We start from the raw sequence: 27,706 nt of genomic DNA, 5'->3' as shown, positions 1-27,706 counted from the left end.
ACTGGCCTCACATAGCATACTTCAGTCCGGTAATGTAAAGTACACTAGACAAGCCACGCGTGTGAGCTCATTCAAAGAAAGACTAATCCGCGTTATATAAAATAGGAAAATAGATCCAATTATTTTATAATTCTGCGAGTATGTGCGCCGAAGGAATTAAAAAGATATTCTGACGCATCCGTCTATACGGTCCTAAGTGATAGAGACAGAGAGAGATGGTCGTAGAAAGACAATTATACATCACTCGTAAATAAAAAAAAATTAGATAAAGAGAAGTTTTCAAAATATCAAAATATCACGTTCTTCAAAATATCAAAATATCATGAACGTGATGCATACACTACAAAAGCAACCCAACATTCACTCAAAACAATCGAAATGGAAGCTAACTAAAGCTTTAAGCCTTAGCCAATTGAAGAAAGGAACACACTGTTTGCATCAGAGTGAGTACGAGGAGAATAACGGCAGCAGCAACAGAGATTCCAGCCCATGGAGTGTTAAAATAGTTTTGTTTCAAATTCGCGATCCACTTGTGCCAAGTACTTTTCTCATATGAGTTGAGATCGTCGACGACTTTAGAAAAATAGAAGTTTTCAGGATCGGCAGTACAGTCCATGTTGCAGAAAAGAGTTGCAGCTGCTTCGTTGTTCTGCATCCAATTCTCTATCATTCCACTTTCATCAAGTATTTCAACGTCTTTACCAGATTTCAAAAGCTTCCCAATCAAGACAATGTAGTCGTTTATATGCATGTCACCTGGATCACAATGGCAATCCTCATAGGTTTGGAGATTTCTCAACAAAATTTCTACTTCTTTCTCTATTCTAAAATGTGGGATTTTCAGAATGCCATTATCAAATTCTATGTCTAGTTTGTTTCCACTTGGATGCAACTCAAACTTCACCCCTGCATGGTAGAGCTCAGTCGCCGTTGGTATCATTAGTTTCTCTATTTCCTTGAGCTGCTTCGGCCTCTGTGGTCTCTGACAAATTCTAAGAAAGTCAAGAAAGTGTTTTACTTGAGAGAAGTCATTTTCCTTCAAAATATCCTTCGTCACCCAGGAATCCCATCTGCCTTGAAAGAATCTATGAGTGAGCTCAATCATGGAGAGCCCACCCACACTTCCAGCAATATTAGAGAGCTGAAACAATTCCTCAAGGATGAAAAATGGAACCTGATTTTCAAGTAAAATGATGTCATGTCTTATATCGTAAATCTTTTTGTGTATACGATATATACGATCATTGCTGCTTTGCAATTGAGAGACGTGATGTTTCACTAGCAGCATAATGATGAAGGTGGCATCTAATAACATCATTTTCACAAATTTCTCACTCTCGAGTTCAATGGTTTCTGCATAACAATTACGTACCTTTCCCTCATTTTTCTCTATACAAGTAATATAACTCTCAAGAGAGACTCCATTGCTTGAATTGCTTAGTTGAAGAAAATCAAACAGGTACCTCCTTTTATGCTCCTCCATTGCTTTGAGCTCTTCTTTTCCATGGTGAAGAGGACCTATGGAGACTACTCGAGGTGTATATAACTTCTCATGTAATTTTTGTGCCCTTTTTGGTGCTCTATAGATACAGCAATTATCAGATAAAGGCTGCAAGTTTGCCAAATCATCCCTTATAGACATTGCTATCTCTTTAACATCAAGTTGATCTTTGTTGTTCATCTGCTCGTGATATCAGATGTTCCAATGGTGAGACTATAACCATAGAGTCCACAATTTTGAAAGTATCTTATGGTAGTGGTGTGGTTGAATCACCCAAAAAATAAAGTAGAAGTATCAGTTGGAAAATTTTAAATAAAATTACAACCATTTTTTCCAATTTCCAAAATTTAGATAATTATGCCAAAATCTGAACGTTTAGATTCAGATTATGATTTAACCTAATTCATATGATGTGTGTATTGTGTCTGAGTTTTCACCAAAAAAAAAAAAGAACAAACATATTGAAACACTTATGTAAGTTGAAGTATTACAAAGAGAAAACAAAAGGTGAAGTTGTTACCTGTCCTGCTGTTATTTTGGGGGAGAAGACTGGAGGTAGATATAGAGAGAACAGGCTTGTTCTTCCCTTTCTGCTAAATATCTGAAAACATCCACGAGAAACTATCAGAAGCTTTGAAGTCATTATCTTTATATTTGGAAAAAAAAATGGCTGCCAACTTACGATTGTTCTTCCTCTTCAGTCACATGATAATCTGTTTCAATGTCCGAGAAGCATTGCCGAGAGTTAACCAGAGTCCTGGGTGACTTTTATACATTTAAAATTTTTTATATTGGTTCTTCAATAAGAAAGGGATTTATACTCACTAATTTAAATATTTGCCAACATACTTTCCACAACACTAGATAAGTTTCACATTAGAAATTTATATCTGATTCCTCTTTTCTTTTCTTTTTTTTCTTGTAATTGATTCCTACAATAGTTCAAAACTCAGATATCTAAATAAAAACATGAACATTACAATTAAGTTTAATCCTTAAAAAGTAAATTCATGTCCATGTTCCAACCAAAAATCTCAACTTTACAACGATGTAACTGTGTGAATCAATACAGTTTTAAATTTCCCAATCAACCAAGCAAAGAAAAACCAATTTATTTTCAATCGCGAATCAAGCAAAGCAAACCAATTAAGCAACGAATTGGTAATACTCTAATGTTATGAAATTGTTAACGTATAATAATACTGTGTAGTGGAAGAGAATATTATCTAAACCAATAATGAGATAGATTAATGGTGATAAATAAACTTTTCTTGTATAATCTATCCAATGGGAGAAGAAGAGAAAAACAGCCTACTAATGACACTTGATTATATTCCAATTGCATTCAAGTCTTTGTTTAATATTTTCTTTTAATTGCAATAACTAAGCGGCATAATTACGCAATCTATAAAAATATTAAATAATACAATAGTGAATTATTTTATTATACTCTATCTATAATATAGATAAATGGTCTTGGTAAAAAAAATTTAAAAATTTTTACTGTTTTGTAATTTAATTAATTTCTTTCTATTTTTAGGTTTTGGATCTCTTAATTTATTTGAATTTTAAATATGTCTATTCTTAATGTAGTGTTTATACTTATGTTTTTAAATGTTGGCTTATACTAAAAGTTTGAAATTTATAAAATTAATAATAAAATTATATACAGTGAAATTATAATGTCTATTCTTGATAATGTTAGAAATGATTTCTTATAATAAACGTAACGAAATTTATCGTAATAGATACCTAACAAAATATTTAAAAAAAAAGAAATCAACGGATATGAAACTTATTATAATTTCTATTTGAATTAATAACAATAAAAAAAAATTAAAGTTGTGGTTTTTTGCATCGAATTGGAAGGAAGTAAAGGAAAAAACATTTAAAAATTTTAAATTGAATTGTACTAACTTTTAAAAATTTGTATTAAATTATAAAATAGTAAAAACCATAAATTTTTTATATCAATAACTCTTATTTATGTAATATATGAATATAATAAAATAAGTTATGTAGTATTGTTATTAATACACATTTTATTAATTTAAATTTTAAAATCGAATATAATTACTATAAAATTTGTAATTTCAGACCATTTTATATTAAATTAGAAAATAGTTTAATGTAAATAGGGCTTAAAATTATTTGGTGGATCTCCTTTGTGCTTTCAGTTGTGTTTCTTTGCTTACATGCTTCAACAACAGGAGTTTTTTTGGGTGGTCACTGTTAGAAAGATGCTTTTAGTCTTTGAGGATGCTACTCTCCGGGTCCACTTTTGAGACAATTTGGATCAAGCCTCTAGGCCTTTTGGATTGGACAGGATTTGCATTCTATTTTGTTATTTGGACTTTAAAGGCCTTGTAATTTGAATGTTTATTCATAGGGCGGCCTGTATCTATTTTTTTTTTTTTTTAAAGAACAAAAAAACTTCATTAATTCAAAGAGAACAGAGAAACAATATGAGGAGGAGGGACATCAATCCAAACTCCTTGATCTAACTCAGAATGAGTCGATGTTGCTAGAACATGAGCGACATCATTCGCAGATCTATGAACAAAAATACATTTTACTTCCTCATAATTAGATAGAAGCAGTTTACAATCTTGAATCAAAAGGGCAAAAGACGATAAATCATCCAACAAAGCACAATTAACTGACATCACAAGTATCTAAGCATCCAATTCGAAAAGGACTCGATCCACTGTTACCGTTCATGGCCCAGGGCTATCCCTCGCCTGGCCTCTTGCCACCTCGGGCTTTCCACTGGCGTCGTGAACAGCTCTTAACATCCATTCACCCTCACGGGTTCCTGGCAGGATTTGTCCCATTAGGTTCTTGCATCGAATGCATCCTTTCCCAAGTGGATTTGGCCCAAATTTCCTTAGGTCGCCTCCCCCACTACTCGAACCCTTGACCTCCCACTTTAAGGGAATAGTCTGGTGAGAGTGAGTACCAATTGTTCCCTTAAAGTGGCCTTTTTATGTAACAGCCCGGACGTGATCCCCGGCACTGTTACCGTTCACGGCCCAGGGCTATCCCTCGCCTGGCCTCTTGCCACCTCGGGCTTTCCACTGGCGTCGTGAACAGCTCTTAACATCCATTCACCCTCACGGGTTCCTGGCAGGATTTGTCCCCTTGGATTCTTGCATCGAATGCATCCTTCTCCAAGTGGATTTGACCCAAATTTCCCTTAGGAAATTAGGTCGCCTCCCCCACTACTCGAACCCTTGACCTCCCACTTTAAGAGAATAGTCTGGTGAGAGTGAGTACCAATTGTTCCAATCCCATCCACACTCTTTAATCCAGCTCAATACTTCCCGAAATGCCATAGTTTCAGCACACTTTGCATCCATCTGGGCCTGTATCTTTTTTTAATGGAACTTATGATAATTAAAAATTTCAATTAAATTAATATTTTTAAATTTGATTGTAATTTTTTTTACATGTTTTTGATAAATAATTAATTTTAAAACAGATAAGTTAAAAAAAAATTATTCTAATAATAAACCTGGAAATCAAGTAGAACTTATTTTTTTTTCACTTTTTAATCTAACAATCTAAAATAATTTTTTTTTAAAAAAAATTAATGGTTAAGCTTAAATAGTTTCAATTTGTTTCCATCATCTTTTAACAAATCCTAAACTAAACTTTAACGAATCTGGAACTTAATTATAGAAAACTTTTGTTTTTATTTTGAAAATTTTAATTTAAAGGCCAAAATTAAACCTAATAAAAAGGTTACTAATTCTTTTGAAATCCTAAATTCAAAGGCTAAAATTAAATCTATTGAAATCAAATATCAACATTTAATTGAATTAAATTTTGACTTCACTTTTTAGAAACCCTACATGTAATGGGAAAAAATGGAAAATTATTAATATGATTGAGATTAAACCCAAAAATAAAAAAACTTAATTAAAATGGGAAGAAATAAATATAAGTCTTAAACATTATTGAATATATATTTTATTAAATAAGTAAATTATACAAAATATATCTATTTATATAATAAAAAATATTACATATAATATAAAATAATAAAATAATATTATATTTAAATATAAAAAATATCTTTTATGAGTTAAAAATAAATTTGAATTTGATTATTTCATAATTTAACCTCCTTATACATTAATTTTAGTCGGTATAATTTTATAAAATAACTTGTTTTAAAAATAAAAATTCGAACTGAAATTGAATCGATCGATTCTATTTCTAGTTCATCGGAGGGGAGACTATAACTAGCCCTTTTAATTTAAAATTTTGATCCAATTCAGGATTGAAATCGGTTGATGAGTTTCAGTTTACGGCCGGAACCGAATCGACTACCTCTACAATTTTTTTCTTTTCAATAAGAACTAAATTATGTATGGTTTTTGTCTAACTTCTAGAATTAGGTTACATATGACTTACTTTTATTACTGATTGCATATAAAAAGGAAATGATCGTATTTTCGAGCAATTTTTCAAATCATGTATATTTAAAAAAATAATTTTAAAATGATGCAGGATTCGAAAATATTTTCGAATCCTGTGTGTCAACTCAACTTGTTCGGCAGTCATACTGCCGAACATGCTGGTTCGACATTCATAATGGCGAACAATAGCAAGTTCGACACTATGAATGTCGAACTTTGCTGATTTGTGCCGCGAGCAGATTATCTGCCCAGGCCAACATTTTTCGGCAGATGTGAAAGCTGCATGCATGCAATTATATAAAAAAAAAGTTATTATTTATTTTTTTATATTATAATAATAAATAATTTTATTTTATATTTAAAATTTTGTTAAAATTTTTTAATATATATTAAAAATTAATAATTTTAAAATAAATAATTTATATTATAATAATAATAAATTATTTATTATTAATTTTATTAATATTTAAGTTTTTGTAAATAATTTATTAGAAAATATACAATTTAATATTTTTAAAATAAATAATAACTATGAAAATAAAATGAAGTATTTTTTTATTAATATAATAATTTAATTTTTAAAAATATTTTATCCGTTCTATTTATTTATTATTTTAAATTTATTATTTATTTTTTATTACAATAAATTATAATAAAATTATAATCTAAAAAAATAAATAATAATTTATAAATAATAAATAAATAGAATGGATAAAATATTTTTAAAAATTAAATTATTATATTAATAAGAAAAATACTTCACTTTATTTTCATAATTATTATTTATTTTAAAAATATTAAATTGTATATTTTCTAATAAAATTATTTACAAAAACTTAAATATTAATAAAATTAATAATAAATAATTTATTATTATTATAATATAAATTATTTATTTTAAAATTATTAATTTTTAATATATATTAAAAAATTTTAACAAAATTTTAAATATAAAATAAAATTATTTATTATTATAATATAAAAAAATAAATAATAACTTTTTTTTTATATAATTGCATGCATGCAGCTTTCACATCTGCCGAAGAATGTTGGCCTGGCCAGATAATCTGCCCGCGGCACAAATCAGCAAAGTTCGACACTGATAGTGTCGAACTTGCTGTTGTTCGCCACTATGAATGTCAAACCAGCATGTTCGGCAGTATCACTGCCGAACAAGTTGAGTTGACACACAGGATTCGAAAATATTTTCGAATCCTGCATCATTTTAAAATTATTTTTTTAAATATACATGATTTGAAAAATTGATGGCAATTGACTTGTATGTCTAGATTTTCTTCAACAAATTCATAGGAAAAAAAAATCTGATAATGAACCACGGCCATCATGAGCGAATCCACGTACAAATTGTCATCCTTCCAATCTCAAGAACAATCAACAATTCAGATACAGTGCCCAAAAATTTGAGGCCGGCAATTATACATCTGAATATAAAATGCAAGTAGAAACCTAAAAGGAAAATAAAAAGGCTGGATCTCATCAATCCACAGCTTCCCATTTGCATGCTTTTCTAGGTCATAGATAATGAATCATAATTGATAACATCAGATCTGCTAAGATTGCAACACATGTAAATAGAATTTGAAAGACTCCATTCAATCCGATCAGGCAGTGGGAGGTTCTACTTATAAAATATAAAGATTAAACTACAACGAGATATATAATACAGGCACGACCGACCGCAGCAATTGAAAAGGACCTATTTCAGTATAAATTGGATAAACCGAGTATGATTTAATGCAATCAAATAGAAGGCCAACCTCTTACACATTATTCATATCCTTGATACACTGCCGGAGTAATAAGTACGGAATGTGGTAAAATAGATTAATGTGACATGCACGATAAATAGAATATGGATTAGTCGGCTCCATGCATATTTATTAGCTAATTATTCCATTAATGAGTCGTCTGACACATCTGCACACAAATATTTCTATCCACTCGGATGGAACGTGATGCAGAGAATGTCAAAATGACTAAAGTAGATATACCTCTGGTTTAACCCAAATAGGATAGATTCATTATTTACCAACCCCACTGAGCTAAACAAACTGATTCTTTCCAAGAAATCTTAATCTCCCAAACTGAACAGCTGATCTATTAACTCTATTGATTCTCCCCTTTACTTCCTAATGAACCAATTTCGATCTATTAATTTTTTCAGTAAATCGATCCTCAGTCCAAGTGTATGTATCTAATCGATCCTCAATCCAAGTGTATGTATCTTATACGCCCGCCGAATCACAATTAGATCAATAATATTATCACTACAACTAAGTTACTGGATGGAGCAGTAAGTAAAAGAATGCTTATAATATTTGATCATAAGTACCCACTCCAACAATGATTCCAATCCCTCACTTTTGACCAAAACAAAATAATATTATTATAAATTACTTTTAGAATTTTAATAAATTTTAATTTTCAATACATATTAAATTTAGTTATATTAAAACCTCAATAAATAAATTATTATTTTAAAAAAGAAAGTGATTTATAATTTAAAAACCTAACTTCTCTAAAAGTTAAATAAAGTAAAAACAACTCATTTAAAAGGAATTTAATCACAAATAGGATCATGAATTAATTAACAACCAATTAAATTTTTTGATTTCCATTTTTATAAGTAGTATAGATGAGATTAGTGATATTGCTAAAAAGAAACTGATGACGTGACTGAAATGAAACTGTGCTGTAATTGGTTAAACTTGTAAAAAAGAGAATATGAGGTGGTTGACTGCTACTCCGACGCTCAAATCAATAAAGGAAAGAGAAGAACGAGTATAATGTTTAGAATTCAAGAGTTGTGGTGTGAGAGAATAACGTACATTTATTTATGTGATCCTTCTCCATTTATACTGTAAGAAGGTAGAGATAAATATAGTTTTTTCTAATAATCCGACAATGATGTGGTCGGCTCGTTGGTAAGGAATATTCACCAGCTAATTAGTAAAAAATTTCATGATTACAGGTATAAAGGAGATCTACTGGATTATAGCTAGTTGACGGTAACTTCCTTATGGAGACTCACCCTAAAGTTGAGAGGGCGAGTCTGTCCTGAAGCGCTCAGGTCTTCTTTTCTATGGGTGGGATTGCGTATAGGTTTATCAGATTGTTGTCATGTGGTGTTAGTGTATTTGCCTTAGGTCATTATCTTGGACCTTTTTGTATGTCATTTTGATTATTAATAATAAGAGATTTTATTATCATTATTATCTGTTTGCATGTTACATAATAATGATTAACATCTCTGGTTTCTTATTATTATGTTAATAATAATAAAATATAACTAGTATGATTATTGATTGATAATCATGAGATGATTATGTATATGTTGATATAATTCAATAATCATAGATACTTGTTAGGGAATAAAGTATTGGATGGACCCGCATTGAGATTACTACATGAGTTATTGTCATAAGTGAATCTCAAAATAGTTATGTTTTAATCCTTTGACTTGAGATTGTCATAGTTTTCAACATAAGGACTGTTATTTTTTTATATAACCAAACATTGTCTTTAATCGGATAATCATAAAGGTTATGATTGAGCATAATAGAAATTATGTAGCGGATATTGAATAATCAAGATAGAATTTGTCCCTCTCTTTGAGAGAGATATCTTCTGGGCCTCTCAATAAGTGAGACTGAGAAATGCATGGCCGTACTCAAATGAATTGATAATGTGATCAATATCATTTGATTTTATCAGTCTACTTAGAGATCGAGAAATCACAAGTTTGAACATTATAAGTTTGATATTGACCATGACTTATGTTCAAACTAGATATCGTGTGAAAAAGGGATTAATACATGTTCTATTTATTAGGCTTTATCGGACTATCGATCCTCATATTAGTTGGGTAGTCATAATGTCTTGCTCGAGGCCGCTTATAATTTATGGGCCTTGTGGGATTGGGCCTATTGCCAATTAATATGAGCCTATCGGGTCACACATAAAAGAACATTATTGATGTGCTATATTAATAGGCTAAAAACCCATTAGTATAATTAATAATAATAAAGATGTTATTATTAATATTAATTATTATTATAAGATAATAATATTTAAAAGATCTGCAGTCTATCTGTAACTGTTACAGATAAAAAATTTTCAGTTTTCCTTATCAAAACAAATTGTCACGTAAGATATTTGAGTATCTGCGAGATTGTGATAGTGGGTGATAAACACAACTCTTTTGCGAAAAGAATTGTGGGAAAACTAAAAGATTTAAAACGAATAAAACTCCTGCTGCGAATTGTGGGAGTAACGTTTTTGAAGAAATTGATTTGAGCTGCAGATTGAAAAAGCACATAACTTATCCATCTTTGAGAGAGCTAGCACTCTAGAAGGGTAAAAGACGTTGGTGTGGATACCATAGAGGGTGTTCATTGAAAAAGCAGCACCATCAGTCCGCAATAGTATTTTCTCGTCGAGTCTAACAGGTTAGTCTCTTATCCTTCCTTTGGAAATAAACGAAGCACACAGATCCCCGGAAGGAAAACAAAGATTTTTAATTTTTCCGCTGCGTGTTTGGGTTGCAGTAATCTCTGGGTTTCCTAACATGTGGTCTTGTCTTATGGTGACAGCTTACTACCTACTTTGGATGAGTTTCATATAGTATCAGAGGTCCCCCCACTGGTCTTCAATTCTTTAGATTCGAAGGTGACAATTGTCTTCATGACCCAGATCATATGGCTTATTTGTTTGGACTGAGCACACGATGTCCTTGCTTTTTTCTCAATGCCGACCAGTCAGGTCCAAGATCTTGTTTGGTAAAAATTGATCCGAGTGATATGGTAATGCCTTGGCGAGTTTCTAGGCTCTCTCTAGCCCTATGGATCATCCAGGCATCTTCTAGCCCTTACGCTTCTGGACATTTTTCAGCCTAGCATTCTTCTAAGTTTTTTCTTACCCTGATGAGTTCCTTGGCTTTTTACAGCCCTGGTAGGCTTTCTAGTATTTTGTAGCCCTAACGGGCTTTCATTCTAGCCCTTACGAGCTCCTTGCATTTTTTCAGTCCTGATGGGCTTCTGGGCATTGTTTTAGCCCTTGCGAGCTCCTTGGCCTTTTCTAGCATTGACAAGCTTTCAAGCATTTTTCTAGCCTTTAAGAGCTTTTTGGCCTTTTCTAGTCTTGATGAGTTTTTGTGCATTTTCTAGCCCTGATGAGCTTCCGAGCATTTTTTAGCTCTTGCGAACTCATGGCCTTTTCTAGCCTTGACAGCTTTCGGGCATGAAATGCCTTAGAATATTTTTGGTAAAGTGGGACTAACACCCGGTTAGTCTGCTTGGCATATACTCGTATTGCGACTTGACATTAAATGCCTTAGAAACTTTATGTGAAGCGGGAGTAATACCCAATGTAACGCCCCGAAAATCCGGACCGCTACCGGCGCTAGGATCCAGATCGGCGTAAGGCCGCCGGGACCCGTAGCAAGCCTAACATAACCTGTAAACCTGCTTAATCCCGTACATGATCAACAATACTCATAAACCTGTAAACATTTTCATATAACAACCAAGCTCAACCTGTACATAAACATAAACGTAACATAAACCTCCACTGGAGCCCTCATCAAATGCTCCAATGGGGTATCTCATCATACATAAGCTTGGTTGAAACATAACCTCATATCTCATATCATAAAGACCATGTACATTCAAGTGGGATTAACAATCTGTATTGGTCAAGCACAACTCTATCCTCAATATTCAAATTACATAACATAACTTAAAACTCTTTTACATTACATCATAATACAATTTTCATGTCCACAATCTAACTATTACATGACATCACTTCATACTCTGGCTAACCTCCTGGTCTACCCTGTACCTGCACATCTGGGGTTAGGGGAGAGGGGTGAGCTATAAAGCCCAGTGAGCAGAATAGAGAAAAACATATATTAAATATTTCATGCTTCCATGAAATGCAACACATCACAAACATATCACATAAGGATGGTATTGTCACCTATAGTCCTCAACATAGCCCAATCGTGCCAGGGGCGTAGAATGGGCCTCACTGGTCTTTCTCTTGCATACATAACATAACATAACATAACATTCCAATATGCCAGGGGCGTAGAATGGGCCTCACTGGTCTTCCTCTTAACATAGTCCAGGGGCGTAGAATGGGCCTCACTGGCAATCCATACCGTATCATCATCATCATATCATACCATAGGAGGACTAGAGGATCATCCAATAGCCAATCCGCATCCACATCATATTATGCAATGCAACATATTCGTGAATACTAATGCAAACAACCTAAAATATCACGTGGCATATATGATGCATGAACATGCTCCAAAAAGTTATATTTCATTTATTTAAAAACTTAAGGTTCATTCCACTCACCTCTGGCTGAAGCTCTACAGACTCTGAAGCAGCTATCTCACTGCTGAGGTCCTCGGTTCCTCGGGTCCGAACCTACACAGGTGGACTCCAATGAGGGACCAATCATACATAAACATAACTCTAATAAACTCCCCAAAAAAACCCTAAAACATCAGGAAAACATCACATAGAAATATGCATGAAATGGCTGAACAGGGCACTTTCGGCGGCACCTTCGGCGGCCGAAAGTCCTGGACAGATCCGAAAGTCGGGCACTTTCGGCGGCACCTTCGGCGGCCGAAAGTCCCAGACAGAGACGAAAGTCTCTTTTCGGGGGCAACTTCGGCAGCCGAATGCTGCCTCCACAAAAGAGGGTTCGGCGGCCGAAAGTCACTTCGGCGGCCGAACCTGAGCTTCTCCCGAAGGGCAGAAACTCAGCTCCTCTATGCACATTTTTGCCTCCCAAGCTCAAATCATGCAAAAACTAGATCTAAAACATGTATACTTCACATACATTACACCTAGGGGTCTCAAACTATCATATACCCCAACTACAACACTTCAAACATCCTCAAGCAAGCCACATTGTTCATCAAAGCATCAATATAACCCATAAACTCAACATATAACCTAACATGTATTTCTACCCATAGATCTTGCATAAAACTTACTTAAAACACATAAGGAGCTTAAGATCGGCTCTTACCTCTTGAAGATCGAGAGGGAGACGACCTAAACTTGGAGATCCACGAAAATGAGCTCCTGAGTTCCCAAAGCTCCAAAACTTGTTTCAAAAGCTTAAATCTTCCAAACCAAGTGAAAACAAGTGAAAATCTTGAAAGATTTAGAGGAAGAACATCAAAAATGGGTGAGGGACGGCGGAAAGCTCACCTTGGCCGAAAATGGGGAAAAGCTCGCCCGTTTTCGGCTAAGGGACCCTTTTATAGTGGCTGGCCAGACCACGTTCGGGGGCCGAATGTGCCTCCGCATCCATGCAATGTTCGGCGGCCGAAGTTGCCTTTCGGCGGCCGAACCTGGACTTCCCTCACTCATGCTTTCGGGGGCCTAACGTGACTCCAAAACGCATGCATGTTCGGCGGCCGAACTTGCCTTTCGGCGGCCGAACCTGAGTTTTCCTCCAATGCTATTTTCATGCAAAAACTCATTTTCTTTCATACTTAAAACATTAAAATACATGAAAACATTTTAATAAAACATGTTTTTACCCTTCTAGAGATTTCCGACGTTCGAGATCCCACCGGACGGTAGGGATTCCGATACCGGAGTCTAGCCGGGTATTACACCCAACAAGTCGACCTGGCGTAAACCTACATTGTGGCCTGGTATTAAATACCTTAGAAACTTTTCGTGAAGTGGAACTAACACCTAGTAGGTCGTCCTGGTGTATGCTTGTCTTAAGGCCTTGCATCAAATACCTTAGAAACTTCTTGTGAAGCGGGACTGATACCCGATTAGTCAGCCTGACATGTACCTGCATTAAGGCCTAGTATCAAATGCCTTAGAAACTTCTTGTGAAGCAAGACCAACACCCGGTTAGTCGTCCTGACGTGTGCCTGCCTTGTGACCTAATATTAAATGCCTTAGAATCTTCTGATGAAGTGGGACTAACACCCAATTGGTCGGCCTAGTGTATACCCGCCTTGAGACCTGACATGAAATGCCTTAGAATCTTTTCGTGAAGTAGGACTAACACTTGGTCTTCTGGCCTGGTGTATACTCGCCTTGAGGCCTGACATCAAATGCCTTTGAAATTTCTCGTGAAGCGGGACTAACACTCGGTAGGTTGGCCTAACGTATACCCACCTTGAGGCCTAACATGAAATATCTTATTATGAGGGACCCATGCCCGAATGGCCGTGTGGTATTTTTTAAATATTTATTTCCTCAAACCAATGCTCGGATTATAATGTGGGATCCATACTCAGATTATATGCGAGACCTATGCTCGGATGGCTTTGTGGCCTTTTATGAATTTGTTTCTGCGGACAACGTTCGATTATAATGCAGGACCCATGCCTGGATAGCATGGCGATTGCCTTATGGCCTTTGTTCTTGTCTCCATGCTTTTATCCATCTACCGATTTTGATTTTCCTATCAAAAAAGAAACTTGAAGAATGCATTATGGTTTATAGCATTTCTATAAATCACAAATATTTCTTTAAAGATAAAATAAAAGACTAGGTCGTCTGACTTGACCACTTCTAAAACTTGGAGTTTGACTCAGGAGTTGCACATCTATGATATTCTCTTTATTAACGCTTGGTCCTCCTGCAATTACATGAATAATCCCCACGGGTTTACTGTCAGGGGTGATTTCAGAAATTATTACCTTGAACTCGAGTCTTCTATCTTTTCTACTTTTTTTTATGAACCTTCAAAGTGTGTTGTTCCCTACTAACCTCTCGATCTCGTCTTTCAATTACCGATACTCCTCCGTTATATGTTCGTGGTCTTCATAAAAATGGCAGTACCTGGTCCTGTCTTGTTTCCCAACTTTCTTAGGTTGAATTTGAGGGGCCACCTGAACTTCTTGTCATTTTTTCTAATCCACATTAGAGTATGTGTTTATGAGTCATTCAATGTGATATATTTCTTATAGTTACCTCGGCCATTCCTTCCTCGGGAGACCGAGTAACTTCTGTGGTCTCCCTTATACTCTTACTTCTCTGACTTTTGGCCTTGCTTCTGATTCGTCCTTTTGTTCTCTTTTCATCTTTCTTGGCACCTTTGGGCAGCCCGTACCAGCTTCTAGCCAGCGTCTTTGGGTACATCATTTGATAGCTCCTCCTCCTTGAACTTGTCCTTCTCTTTGGACTGAATCTGGATTGCCTTTATCCGAGTCCTTGAGGTTTCTACATAAACTTTCTCCCTCCCCCTGAGAGCCATGAGTGATTTCTCTTCGCGAGCATTGTATTGCTCAAAAATAACCTGCAACTTTCTGATGTTCTGGAGCATTTGTTCGATGCTTAGATTATTGAAATCTACCTCGTGAATTATTGGCGATTTCTAAAGATAAAAGAGAGATTTCTTTTTAAGAGAAAGGGATAAGAGACAGGTATTAATCCAAATGAACAGAGAGAATTCAATGGAGTTCTCGACAACAGAACCAAATCATATTGCTAAAAAGAAATTGATTATGTGGCTGAAATGAAGTTGTGTTGTGATTAGCTAAACCTGCAAGAAAGAGAATGTGAGGTGGTTGACGCATACGGTAGCCACTCTAACTCTCAAGTTAGTAAGGGGAAGAGAATGGCGAGTATAATGTTTAGAACTCAAGAGTTGTGTTGTGAGAGAATAGCGTACCTTTGTCTCTGTGATCCTTCCCCTTTTATACTATGAGAATGTGTAGATAAATATAGTATTTTCTGATAATCCGGTAAGATGTAGCTAGCTCGTTAATAAGTGATTTTCACCAGCTAATTGGTAGGGACCGTGATCGCAGGCGTAAAGGGAATCTGCTGAATTGTAGCTGTTTAACCATAACTTCCTTATGGAGACTCGCCCTGAAGTTGAGAGGGCAAGTCTGTCCTGAAACCGCCTTGAAACGCTCGGATCTTCTTTTTTACAGGTGAAACCGCGTATATATTTATCAGATTATTGCCACATAACCCTGTCTTATGATAACAACTCAATACCCACTTTTGAGCAAATTTCATGTAACATCAATTAGCTATAACAAATTATAGATACCAGAAAATATAGAACATTTAAAATAATAACAAAAATTATTCTAAGTTCATAACATATACGTAAAAGGAGAAAGTTGAGGGGTATATCCTTAATTTTAATGATTTAATAATTAAATTGACCATAAAATATACCTAAAAGGAGAAAGTTGAGGGGTATGAAAAATTGGTTTAACCTATTCATGACTAGGTTGCAAAAAACAATAGATGAATGAGAGATATTATATAATATATTATGAAGGATTGTATATAAGTAATATTTAGTTATAATATATAATATAATAATTGTAATATATATATACATTATAATTTTAATTTGAGTGCTAGATCCTGTCAACTTTGCCCTCTTTTCATATAATAGGGCAGCTAGTATATGAAGGAACCATATTCTTTCACAATAAGGATGGATGAGAATCCCTATAATTTAGAGGTCAAATTAATTTTTCATCCCAAGGTGCTCCTTTAAAGACATAGATTAGATTAATATTTGAGTAGGATTTTGCTTTCTTCTTGTGTATAAGTGGGGGTTTTGATCAAAGTTAGAGGAAACTGAAATTATTTTTAGTGATATTTTATTTATTTTATGAAAAGTATTTAAAAAAAAAAATTTGTTTATATATATATTCAGACACTTGAAAAAATTAATTAATAAAACAAATTAATTAATTATATTTAATATGAGGCCTAGGGAAAGCGTGTGGAAACTTAAGGCTGCTTTCTCTCCTTAGAGAAAAAAAAAAAAAAAAGAAAACTTTAAATTGTATTGTGATTTCATTTTGATGGAATTTCTTTCTTCATTAAACAAAAAAAGAAAAAAAAATCATTATGAGGTCAAGAATCTTATTCCCAAACAACAACAATGGACGAGAAGCTATACAGGTGGTATTTTTAATTCACAAAGTTTCACTTTATATTTTTTAATTGGTCAATTGAACAAAAAAAATTTAAAAATTTTATAAGTTCATGTCTTTAATAAGCTATAGTTTTAATAAGTGTTCAATAAATTAATTTTAAATTTATAAATATTATTTACCTCTTAAAATTCCTTACCTTCTGCTATATAAGGCTTCCCTACTACATTCTTGCATTGCTATAGAGGAAAGAAAAGAGGAAGATAAACAACCAAGAAGCTGAACTAGTGCATTGACATCATGAAGGTAAGACTTTTTTTTTTTTTCTTTTCTTAGCTTCCATGGCATCATATATCCCTCAATTCAATCTACTCTTTGTAGCCAAATATCACATTTTCCTTCTCTCTTCTCCCATGCAACTTAAAAACAACTCACTTCTCTGTTGCTTGGTTTGTTCTGTTAACAAAGATGGTTGAGAATACAGCACCAAGGAGCCATCCCCACCAAGTTTACCATGTCGCCGTTGACATCCATGCACAAACTGGCTCCAACCGGCAAGACGATTATACTCGCCTTAAGCGAACTGGTAATGTTACTTAACATAATCTTTATCACGATTGTAATCCAGGGATGTGCTCGATGGTTCATGCTAATTATGATGATGATGATTCTTGTTTATTGATTATAATGATTCAGGAACTGTGTGGACTACATGTGCTCATATCATAACAGCTGTGATTGGGTCCGGGGTTCTGTCGTTGGCCTGGGCCATAGCTCAGCTTGGATGGATTGCTGGTCCTGCTGTTATGTTCTTGTTCTCTTTGGTCACTTACTATACTTCTACTCTGCTCTCTGCTTGTTACCGAACTGGGGATCCAGTCAATGGCAAAAGGCACTACACATATATGGATGCTGTTCTCTGCAATCTTGGTAAGTTCTGCTGCTATTTTGATATAAAAGTTTCAGTCTTGTCAAAATTTCTGATCTTAATCTTTACGTTACCGTTAAAATATATATCAGGTGGAGCTAAGGCCAAGTCATGTGGATTTGTTCAGTATCTTGTCCTCTTTGGAGTTGCCGTTGGTTGCACCATATCATCATCCATAAGCATGATGTGAGTTCAGACTTGAACTTGAAAATCAAATGATCTTGTTTATGTAATGGTGGCTAATCAGATTGATGGGTTGTGATGAAACAGGGCAGTCAAGAGGTCAAATTGTTTCCACAAGAGTGGAGGCAAAGATCCATGCCATATGAATGCCAATCCATACATGATTGCTTTTGGGATCGCGGAATTTTTTTTCTCGCAGATTCCTGACTTTGATCAGCTATGGTGGCTCTCCATTATCGCTGCTGTCATGTCCTTCACTTACTCATTCATCGCTCTTAGACTTGGCATTACAAAAGTTGCAGAGAATGGAAAACTCATGGGAAGCCTAACTGGTATCAGCATTGACACTATAACCCAAACCCATAAGATATGGAGAAGCTTCCAAGCACTTGGCTATATTGCTTTTGGGTATTCCTTCTCCATCATCCTCATCGAAATTCAGGTATTTTCAAGCAAAAAACTTCAATAATTTCTAAGTTAAGCTTCTGTATGACGTGTTCTGTAACAGGACACAATCAAATCCTCACCCTCGGAGGCCAAGACAATGAAGAAAGCAACTCTAATAAGTGTCGTAGTGACAACGCTTATCTACATGCTTTGTGGCTGCTTTGGCTACGCAGCTTTTGGAGACATGTCCCCTGGAAATCTCCTCACAGGCTTCGGCTTTTATAACCCATATTGGCTAATGGATATCGCCAATGTTGCCATCGTAGTCCACCTTGTCGGTGCTTATCAAGTCTACTGCCAACCCCTCTTTGCCTTCATTGAAAAAACAGCAGCACAGAGATTCCCAGACAGCGACTTCATTATCAAAGAAACCAAAATCCCACTTCCTGGTTCCCGTTCCTACAACCTGAACCTCTTCAGATTGGTTTGGAGAACATGTTTTGTGATCTTGACCACTTTGATTTCAATGCTGCTTCCTTTCTTCAATGACATAGTTGGTCTGCTGGGAGCTTTCGCATTTTGGCCATTAACTGTTTACTTCCCAGTTGAAATGTACATAGCACAAAAGCAAATACCCAGGTGGAGTGCAAGGTGGCTCTGCCTCAAAATCTTAAGTTCTGCATGCCTAATAATTACAATAGCTGCTGCTGCTGGCTCCATTGCTGGAATGGTTGGTGATCTCAAGTCTTTCAAGCCCTTCAAGACCTCTTATTGAATTATTTAGATTCTTTGTTGAACCATTATTACATGTAAATTTTTGTCGTCTACATCTATTGGTATTCTGGGACTTTGGCCTTGACATATTCCTTTGTGTTCGACTATATTTTAAAGATAATTTGAAGTTGGCGTGAAAGCTCCCAAATTTTCTGACCGACTAGTAAAACCCAGTGAGTGGGTGCTAGTTGGATCATGCAGTACCATCACCATTAAAGACGTTTTGGAAAAATAAGAAGCTTTGAAAAGAAAGGTGAATCTGGTCTTACTTCAACAATCTATATGGGCATGTATTTTTACGGCAAAAATAAATAACAGTAACAAATAATTCTTCTTTCCTTTTAACCCAAAAAAAAAACAAAAATCAATCCTTATCATAGCTGCCTGCTTGTGTTTTATTTACTATATTTTTTAAAATTTTTTTGCATTGTTACTGTTTGCTCGAAACCCCCACTTCAGAAAACAGGACTCACGCCCAAACCATTTTAAATGGTTCCGATATCATTTTAGAAAAAATAACTCAATAAGTTCTGATGACTGCCGGCTTTCTTACACCATGAGTGAGGCCGGATCCTAGAGAAAAACATAGGCTCAAAACCCATCAAAACCCCTAAAGTAGGCCGGTTCAATATCATATAGTCCAGCCAAGGCAGGTCGGATTGACCCACACGCGGGTCTACCAGGGACACGCGGGTCTACCAGGGGATGGCCTAGCCCGGTGATGTGATGGAAAGTAGGAGAGCAGGCCCAATCACCTCGCAGCCCTATCAGCATGCGCGTCAGGGGAATCAAATGGTCGTCTGATAGAGAGGGGTACGCTGGCACATCCGTACGGGCCTGAGTGACAGGGACATGTGACACTACAGTAGGGTAGCAGTTATGCGTCACTAGAGGACAACAGGAAAAGGGATAAAGGGTGAGAGACGTGATTTCTCCAGGCTAAGCTTACTCTCATACTGTAAACTCTATTTTTTAGATATCAGAATATCAATTGGCTTCGTCTGTGGGAAGGTCATTACAACCGGGGGGTCATTGTAACCGGGGGGATATCCCTCCAGGAGAGATCCACATCCCATGTTATCTCAAAGCCTTCATTCAACTCCACCACTACAAAACCTTCCACCCAACCCTTAATGGAATCTTTATACCCTGAGAAGATAAACAATTCTTCCCAGGGAGCAAAATAATAAAACCCCTGAACAGTAGACGGGGCAAAACTACAACACAGGTTGATAAATTCAAAAGAACACATGAAAAGAATGGAGTTGGAAAAGAGCATACGAGGAGTTATTCCGAAATAACGAAAAACCTTAATGAAAAAAGGAGAAAAAGGGAAGGTCAAATCAAATTCGCGTTGCTTGACAAAGAAAATCAATTTACGATCCCACTGGGGTCAGTCAAACCCGGAGGTGGAAGAACGATCCTCTCATTGCGGTGAGGAGTCCTAATGTGATAGATGGAGGTATTTAGGTATTCCCGAGAGAAGAAGTTGGAAAGGGATTAGGGGTGTAAACGAACCAAACTGTTCGTGAGCTATTCGAGGCTCGGCTCGATAAAAGCTCGATCGGGCTCGGTTCGTTTTTTAAATGAGTCGAGCTCGAGCTCACTTTTTAGGCTCGTTTAATAAACGAGCCGAGCTTGAGCTTAGCAGTATTCGGCTCGTTTAGCCTCGCGAGCTGGCTCGTGAACAAGCTCGTGAGCAGGCTCGCAAACAAGATTGTTTGCTAACACTAATCCCACATCGAAAGTTGAAAAGATATGGAGAATCGTGACTTCTCTATAAAAGGACAACCCTTCTGCATTCTTTTTCATTAGTTTTGGGTTCGAGAGACTTAATTAAATAAAAAAATTAAATTTAGAAGTCTCTTAATAATCTTATAATTTAAATTTGTTTATAATTTAAATAAATTTAAATTATATTGAGTTTGTTTATAATATAATCGAGCTCAAATTCGAGCCTAAATGAGCTCAAATTCGAGCCTTTTTGAATAGAGTTTGAGTTGGCTCGTTAATATGATAAACGAGCTTATTACGAATCAAGCTCGAACCGAGCTCGAGTTTAATATTTATTTTATGAATCGAGTTCGAGTTTATAAATGGAGCTCGAGCTCGAACTCGAACTTTTAAATTTATTTTCTAATCGAGCCTGAGCTTATCAAAGTTCGGTTCAGCTCAGTTCGATTATAGTCCTAAAAGGGATGTAGAGGTGATGGAGGACCTCAGATTTAAGACATCAGGGAGTCTAGGGGTAGTCATTAGAGAGCAGAAGACGTACCTTGCAGAGATTTTGCAGGAAGTGAGGAAGACGAAGTACAGGGAGAAAAGTAAGAAGAAGAGTCTGGAGAGAAATGAAGAGTTTGAATTTGAAAAGAGTAAAGGTAAAGAAAGGACGTTTTTGACAGGAGCCTCCCTAAGGCCGTACGATCATAATGAGGACCTAGGAATTTACCCTCTCATTACTCATGGAATAACTACCGAGAAGGTAAAGGGGCACTTGATGACCACCGAGCTTCTTACACCCTGGGGTGAGGTCGGACCCTGGAGAAATATATAGGCTCAAAACCTATCAAAACCCCCTAAATTAAGCTGACCTAATATCATGTACTCCAGTCCGTGACCAAGGCAGGCCGGACTGACCCACGTATGGGTCCACCAGATGATGGCCTAGTTCGTTGATGTGATGGAAGGTAGGAGAGCAGGTCCAGTCATCTCGCAACCCTATCAGTATGCTTGCGGAGGGAAATTAAATGGTCGTCTGACAGAGAAGAGTATGCTGGCACATCCGTACGTACGGGTCTGAGTGACAGGGACAGGTGGCACCGTAACATGATAGCGGTTATGCATCACTAGAGGATAAAAGAAAAAGGGATAAAGGGGGAGAGATGTGATCTCCCTATGCTAAGCTTACTCTCATACAGTAAACCCTATTTTCTAGATATCATAACGTGAAATTCAATTAAATCTCCATATTTGATTTAAGGTCAAATAAATTTAATTTAATTTTTTTATCAATTAAACTCATATATTTTTACTTGAAATTAAATAAGTAATGATTTTATATAATATTATTTTTTATTTTTTAAAATATTAAATTAATATTTTAATTAATATAAAAAAATATAAAAATAATAAATAATTTTTTAAAGTTATAAAAATAAAATTTTATTATTAAAAAATAATATTATATTAAGTTATGACCTTAAGCAAAAATATAAGAATTTAATTTATAAAAAAATTAAATTAAATTTATTTGGTCTTTTAAGTAAAAATATAAGGGTTTAATTGAATTTATTTTTTTATTTTGAATATTAATAATAAGATTATGAATGAATTTAAGTAATTTAGAGTAAATTTTAATCTGATTGGTCTAGATTCAATATTAATAATTTTAATCGATTCAGATTTAGTTATGATAATTTTTTATTAAGGCCTTAGGTGGCATTGCTGAAGGTGAACTACATTGCTAGAGCAAAGAGAAGTCTTTGACATTGTCTCGGTAAATTAATTATTAGATAGATTTTTTATTAGAATATTAAAAAATTAATTAAATATTAAAGATGAAATAGAAAAATATATATATATATATTTTTTTTTAATTTAATAAGTGACATATATAAGCAAAGATTATTAACTATCACATGTTAATAGGGATGCTATATTACTTAAATAGAAAAGTTGATGAAATTTTAAGTGATAAAATGAATTTAAATATTTTATTATTATACAGGGTAAATTATACTTTTAATTTTTGAGTTTTAGTATAATTGAGAATTGATCATTTATTTTTAAAATTAAATATTTAAATTTCTGAATTTCTAAAATCTGTTAGTTAAATATTTAAATACGCAGAAAGAGAGAAATCATTTTAATACCAGTAATACTCCCCTCTCTCCTTCTCAAGTGATCTGGCTTTCAATGATAAACTCTCATCATTTTCAACAACCACAGCATTATTTCTTCAAAAATTACAATACAACTAGTCAAAATGATTCTCTAGAAATCAACATCTACTTTAAATTGGATCTTCTTGTGAGCCAAATAATTAATTATGTAGATAAAAACAATAATCTCCATAGTATTTAGATCATTAAAGAGCTTCTTCTTTTTCTTCTCACGGGATTCTTCGATCATAGATGAAGATGAAGAAAACGACTATTTCTTATGAAAGAGACTGATGAATGTTCCTTGTTATGAAACATCTTCTCTAACGATAAAGATAGATCGATTCTCCCCTTAATAAAAATGAACAGATCGGTTCTTTTCTCTACATCTGATATATTTTTACTCTCTTTGTCTATTTGTATATTTAATATACTTGCTTTATTAATTATTGAGATTGAGATTAGTAATCTAGATCTAGCATAATGCTAAGTGTTTCTTCATTCTTGTAATTTAAGGCGTATGTTATTTGATTGTTGAATGAGTTTTTATTTATTTATTTGCATAATTTAGATGAAATCTGGAACTTGGAATTGATTTTGCTTCTGAGCACTGCTGGAATTGTTTAGGTGAATCAGGAAGGGATGCATTCAATACTTTTGAAAATTAAAAATTGAAACTTTCATCTCCTTTACTGCTCCCATTGTTTAATTTCTTTACCATCTTAAATTGCAAGCATTTTTATTATGCACAAGCATTTTTATTATGCAAAATTCTTGTAAATAAGAGTGAATCTAAATATTTCAATTTCACAATTGTGGTATGTTGCAGAGATGAGGTGCTGAGGATCTGTAAGAGAGGAGTGGAGATAGACTTTGATTGAAATCTTTGGGTCTTTTGTTTCATATTTCACTCTTATCTCTTTTTCATGTTCTTTCATCTCTATCTCTATTTTATACTCTAATCTCAAATTGAAACGGGTAAAAAGTTGAGAATGGATATTTTTATCATTATACATTCCATTAATGGAAATTTATATTTTATACTCTAATCTCAAATTGAAACGGGTAAAAAGTTGAGAATGGATATTTTTATCATTATACATTCCATTAATGGAAATTTATATTTTATACTCTAATCTCAAATTGAAACGGGTAAAAAGTTGAGAATGGATATTTTTATCATTATACATTCCATTAATGGAAATTTAATAGTCATCGTGAAAAGATTTTGAGTTAAATAAATTTAAAACTCAGGAATTTAAGTCTTTATTTTATACTCTAATCTCAAATTGAAATGAGTAGAAAGTGAGAGCGGATATTTTTATTATTATACACTCCATTAATAGAAATTTAATAGAGTTATTGAAGAATGATTTTGAGTTAAATAAATTTAAAATTTAAGAATTTAAGTGTTTGATTTTAGAAGTAGAGAAAATGATCTATTAATTACATTAAAATTTAAAGTGTAAAATATAATTTAGTCTATTATATATTTATAAATTGGTACACCGGCCGTTCAAACTATCTCTGGCTAAAATCAAATTTAGCTGCCTTTTATCATTCTAAGCCTATAAATTGTTGTATCATCTGCATAAATTACCCGACGTTCTTACTCGCTCGTGAAAGAGAATCCCATGCAAAGTGTCAAAACTAATGCTCAGATTAGCAGTGCCCTATAATTAAAGCGTCTTTAGAAAAATGCAGCTTTTTACACATTTCCCCATTAGAAATGTAGGGGGAAAATGAACACCTCTATCTATCTAATATATGTATTCTTTGCAGTAAGTTAACCCTTTATTTGGTATAATTTATTTTATAAAAAAAAAATTTTAATAATGTATTATAAAATAATGCAAAATTTTAATTTATTTAAAATAAGTCTTTTTAAGTAAATAAAAAAATAAAAAAAAATAAATTCTTTAAAAATTATTAAAAATAATTTTTTAAAAATGAAATCAATTGAATTAAATTTTTGTAAAATTTTTTGTTTCAAATGATGAATGAGGTAAGTTGTTCGCAAATGCTAATCCACTGGTAGCCATTTTCACCATGCATCTGAACTCCATTTCATTAGAAAACAGTATCTTTCAAGTAGAATTTAGTTGGCCAATTCCCCCACATTCTCTGAATAAAGGTGTAACAGTTGTATTACCTAGGATAACACAATTATAATTTAGGGGGTCAATGGACCCATGAACAGAAACAGGAAGAAGAAGAAGAAGAAGAAGCAAGTAGCAACCACAATTGATTAGATCTGCTGAGTGCTACTAAATTGCTCATGCACCAGTGTAGGCGACGCAACCACAAACCACTTCTGTGAGTTATCCAGAACTGTGACAGAAACCTGATTCTGAAATATTTCCACAACTACAAAAATTTATCCTTAAATTTGTAAATTCTGTAACAACTAGCATCGGTTAGATGAAAAATTAGTCCACTTTTCTGCAAGTCAACAAGAGATCCAAACAACAATTTCTGACCAAATCATGGAAAATTTACAACAATGTACTTGCAGAATAAATATATATATAAGCATTGAAGAAATGGTAATCTGCCTTTTCCCAGACCAGAATATATTTTCTTCTCTCATAGGAAGATACCAATGGAAGTGTTAAAATTTTCTTCCACTGACTATATATAATCTTACACCTTGTATGAAATGATACATGAACAGAAAACACCTGCCTCTTTGACAGCTGGACAGATGGATTATTATCAGAGAACAAGTTACCAGATTTCAGCATGTTTTTCCTCAGCTATTGTATTAGAACTCAAGTAAGAAGACTATAATTCTGAAATTCAATGAATTTTCCATTGACTGTAAAACCCTGAAAGAAAAGAATTGAGAATACATCAAAGTACGGGAGAAAATCCAGACGCTCTTGAGTTGTTTTCCTACAAACGAACGTTCATTTAGGTACTGCTTTGCTGATTAATGCAATTGACCTATATCCTGTGCACAGTTATGAATTTTTGTGCTCATTTGTTACACTCCCTACATTGCTGCATACACCTCTTAAGTTATTTCCTACGCATCCCCACCCATCCAGCTCTTCCAAATCCATGGGGGGCCAAGCCCTTTATTCCACTTCTGCTGCCTAAAGTACCTCTTTCCCAAATCATGCGAGAATCCCTTAGCTCGTTTTAATGTGTGTTGGACATTTTCACCACGAACATACAAGTCTGGTTGGTTAAGATTGGTGCCTGGATTGTTTTCATTTGGATAACAAGCAGCAGGATCAAGTCTGTCCCATTGGCCTTCTGTAGTTTTATCAATCACCATTAAATTAATGGCAGAAGAAGATGGAGTTTCTTTCTTGTGATGGGGCAATGGAGGAAGTGGAGGGAAAGGATGGAAAGGCATGCCAGGGGCGACTGTCCAATTCTGCACAGTTCCATCCTGAGGCAACCCAAATTGCTGCACAATAGGCAATGGAATTCCATACGAGACAGGTAAGCAGGAAATGAATTTTCTCTGAGGATGTCCAACAGGGAGATCAGCAGTGATTAGTGAAGAATTGGATGGAACCAGAGTGAGATTGTGGGGAGATGAAAATCCAGGTGGAACATCACTTTGGATATTCAGCCTTTCATTATCAGAACAACTAGCTTCATCTTGTTGACGGTAATTGCGAAAGCAATGAGGGCAATAACTGTTCTCTCCGGTTTGTTTCCCCATGCAATCCAACACATCATTACCTATTCCAGGTGGTGGTTTATATTCAGATTGTTGCAGCAACCCAGATTGAATCTTCTGATCATCATGCTGAAGAGATTTTGAAGATGTTGTTTCATTAGCCGGTTGATCCCATCGGCTTTTACGCTTGCGAGTTCTCATACCATCAACAACACAAGGTGCAGAATAGCCCTTCTGAACAGCAATTTCTACTGAGGTTGCTCGCTTTGACTGGGTGTCACAATCTATTGCTTCTGTAGACCGTAGACCCGGATCATGCAAATGATTCTGTGATGAAGTTGGAATCTTATTGTTGATTAATCCTCTGTGAAACTCCTTGTTTCCATCCTCCCTATCCATATAACTATATTTTCTGCTATGTCGAGGAAACCATTTGTCTCGGAAGTTTCGTGCAATTTGATGAACCTGTTGATTGCAACACACATAAAAACTCGTATCTTCCACCCCAAAGTTTATATAAATGTATACCAAAAATAAGTCGCTGCAGAATCAATTCACTAAATAATGAGTATGGTTTCCATTCATAAAGTTAAATGCTCATCCACCAGTTCCAAACAGTTTGTCATCCTATCTGTTTGTCTTTCCAGTTTTTTTTTTTTTTCTCTCAGAACATAAAATAGTAACTCCAAACTTTTAACTGCTGATCTGGAATGAGAAATGGTTATACTGAAGTGCACAATTAGTCTAAGGTTAATACATGGAATCTAATGTAATTATAAGCACATTAATTATGTCTCTTTTGAAGTGTTCACTTCCAAAGAGGAAAAATACTTTGGGGCATAGGAAATGCATGATAAAGATTGTAGAAGTTTAAAATTGCAGAAAGGAGAGTGGAAGAGACTACCTGTTTGTCATTGTGCTCCGTCAACGACAACATTGAATCCTTAAAGCTGCACAAATCAACATTCTCATTATACCAGTCAAGCCTCGAGCAAAGAATGTTAGAGGAAAAACATCAGAATTCATAAATTGGAAAGGATGGAACAAACATAAGGTTATAAAGT

At 34.6% G+C, this 27,706-nt stretch overlaps 2 protein-coding genes and 1 pseudogene across 3 annotated transcripts; 1 reads left to right on the top strand and 2 right to left on the bottom strand.

Moving 5' to 3' along the window:
- Positions 1–276: 276 nt before the first annotated feature.
- On the bottom strand, positions 277–2,565 carry LOC110605856 (putative UPF0481 protein At3g02645). Of its 2 annotated transcripts, none has more exons than XM_021744521.2 (3): positions 2,184–2,565; positions 2,022–2,102; positions 277–1,747 (listed from the first exon to the last, which is right to left on the bottom strand). In XM_021744521.2, exon 3 carries the CDS (start codon positions 1,679–1,681, stop codon positions 398–400), a length of 1,284 nt encoding a protein of 427 aa, XP_021600213.2. In that variant the 5' UTR covers positions 1,682–1,747; positions 2,022–2,102; positions 2,184–2,565; the 3' UTR covers positions 277–397. The 2 variants fall into 2 exon arrangements, with proteins under 2 accessions (XP_021600213.2, XP_043809564.1); XM_043953629.1 differs by having other exon boundaries at positions 277–1,681.
- Positions 2,566–17,103: 14,538 nt separating this feature from the next.
- On the top strand, positions 17,104–19,312 carry LOC110607093 (amino acid permease 3). The gene is made up of 6 exons (XM_021746147.2): positions 17,104–17,158; positions 17,321–17,438; positions 17,549–17,782; positions 17,873–17,966; positions 18,051–18,405; positions 18,472–19,312. The coding sequence occupies exons 1-6, from the start codon at positions 17,153–17,155 to the stop codon at positions 19,123–19,125; spliced, it is 1,461 nt and encodes a 486-aa protein (XP_021601839.2). The 5' UTR covers positions 17,104–17,152; the 3' UTR covers positions 19,126–19,312.
- Positions 19,313–25,516: 6,204 nt separating this feature from the next.
- LOC110607033 overlaps positions 25,517–27,706 on the bottom strand; it is a 31,395-nt pseudogene continuing 29,205 nt past the window's right edge.

Source organism: Manihot esculenta, chromosome 18 (genome assembly GCF_001659605.2).
Source record: "Manihot esculenta cultivar AM560-2 chromosome 18, M.esculenta_v8, whole genome shotgun sequence".
Taxonomy (NCBI): Eukaryota; Viridiplantae; Streptophyta; class Magnoliopsida; order Malpighiales; family Euphorbiaceae; genus Manihot; species Manihot esculenta.
Note: the sequence above shows the minus strand (reverse complement) of the source record. Positions and strands in the feature narration are given on the sequence as shown.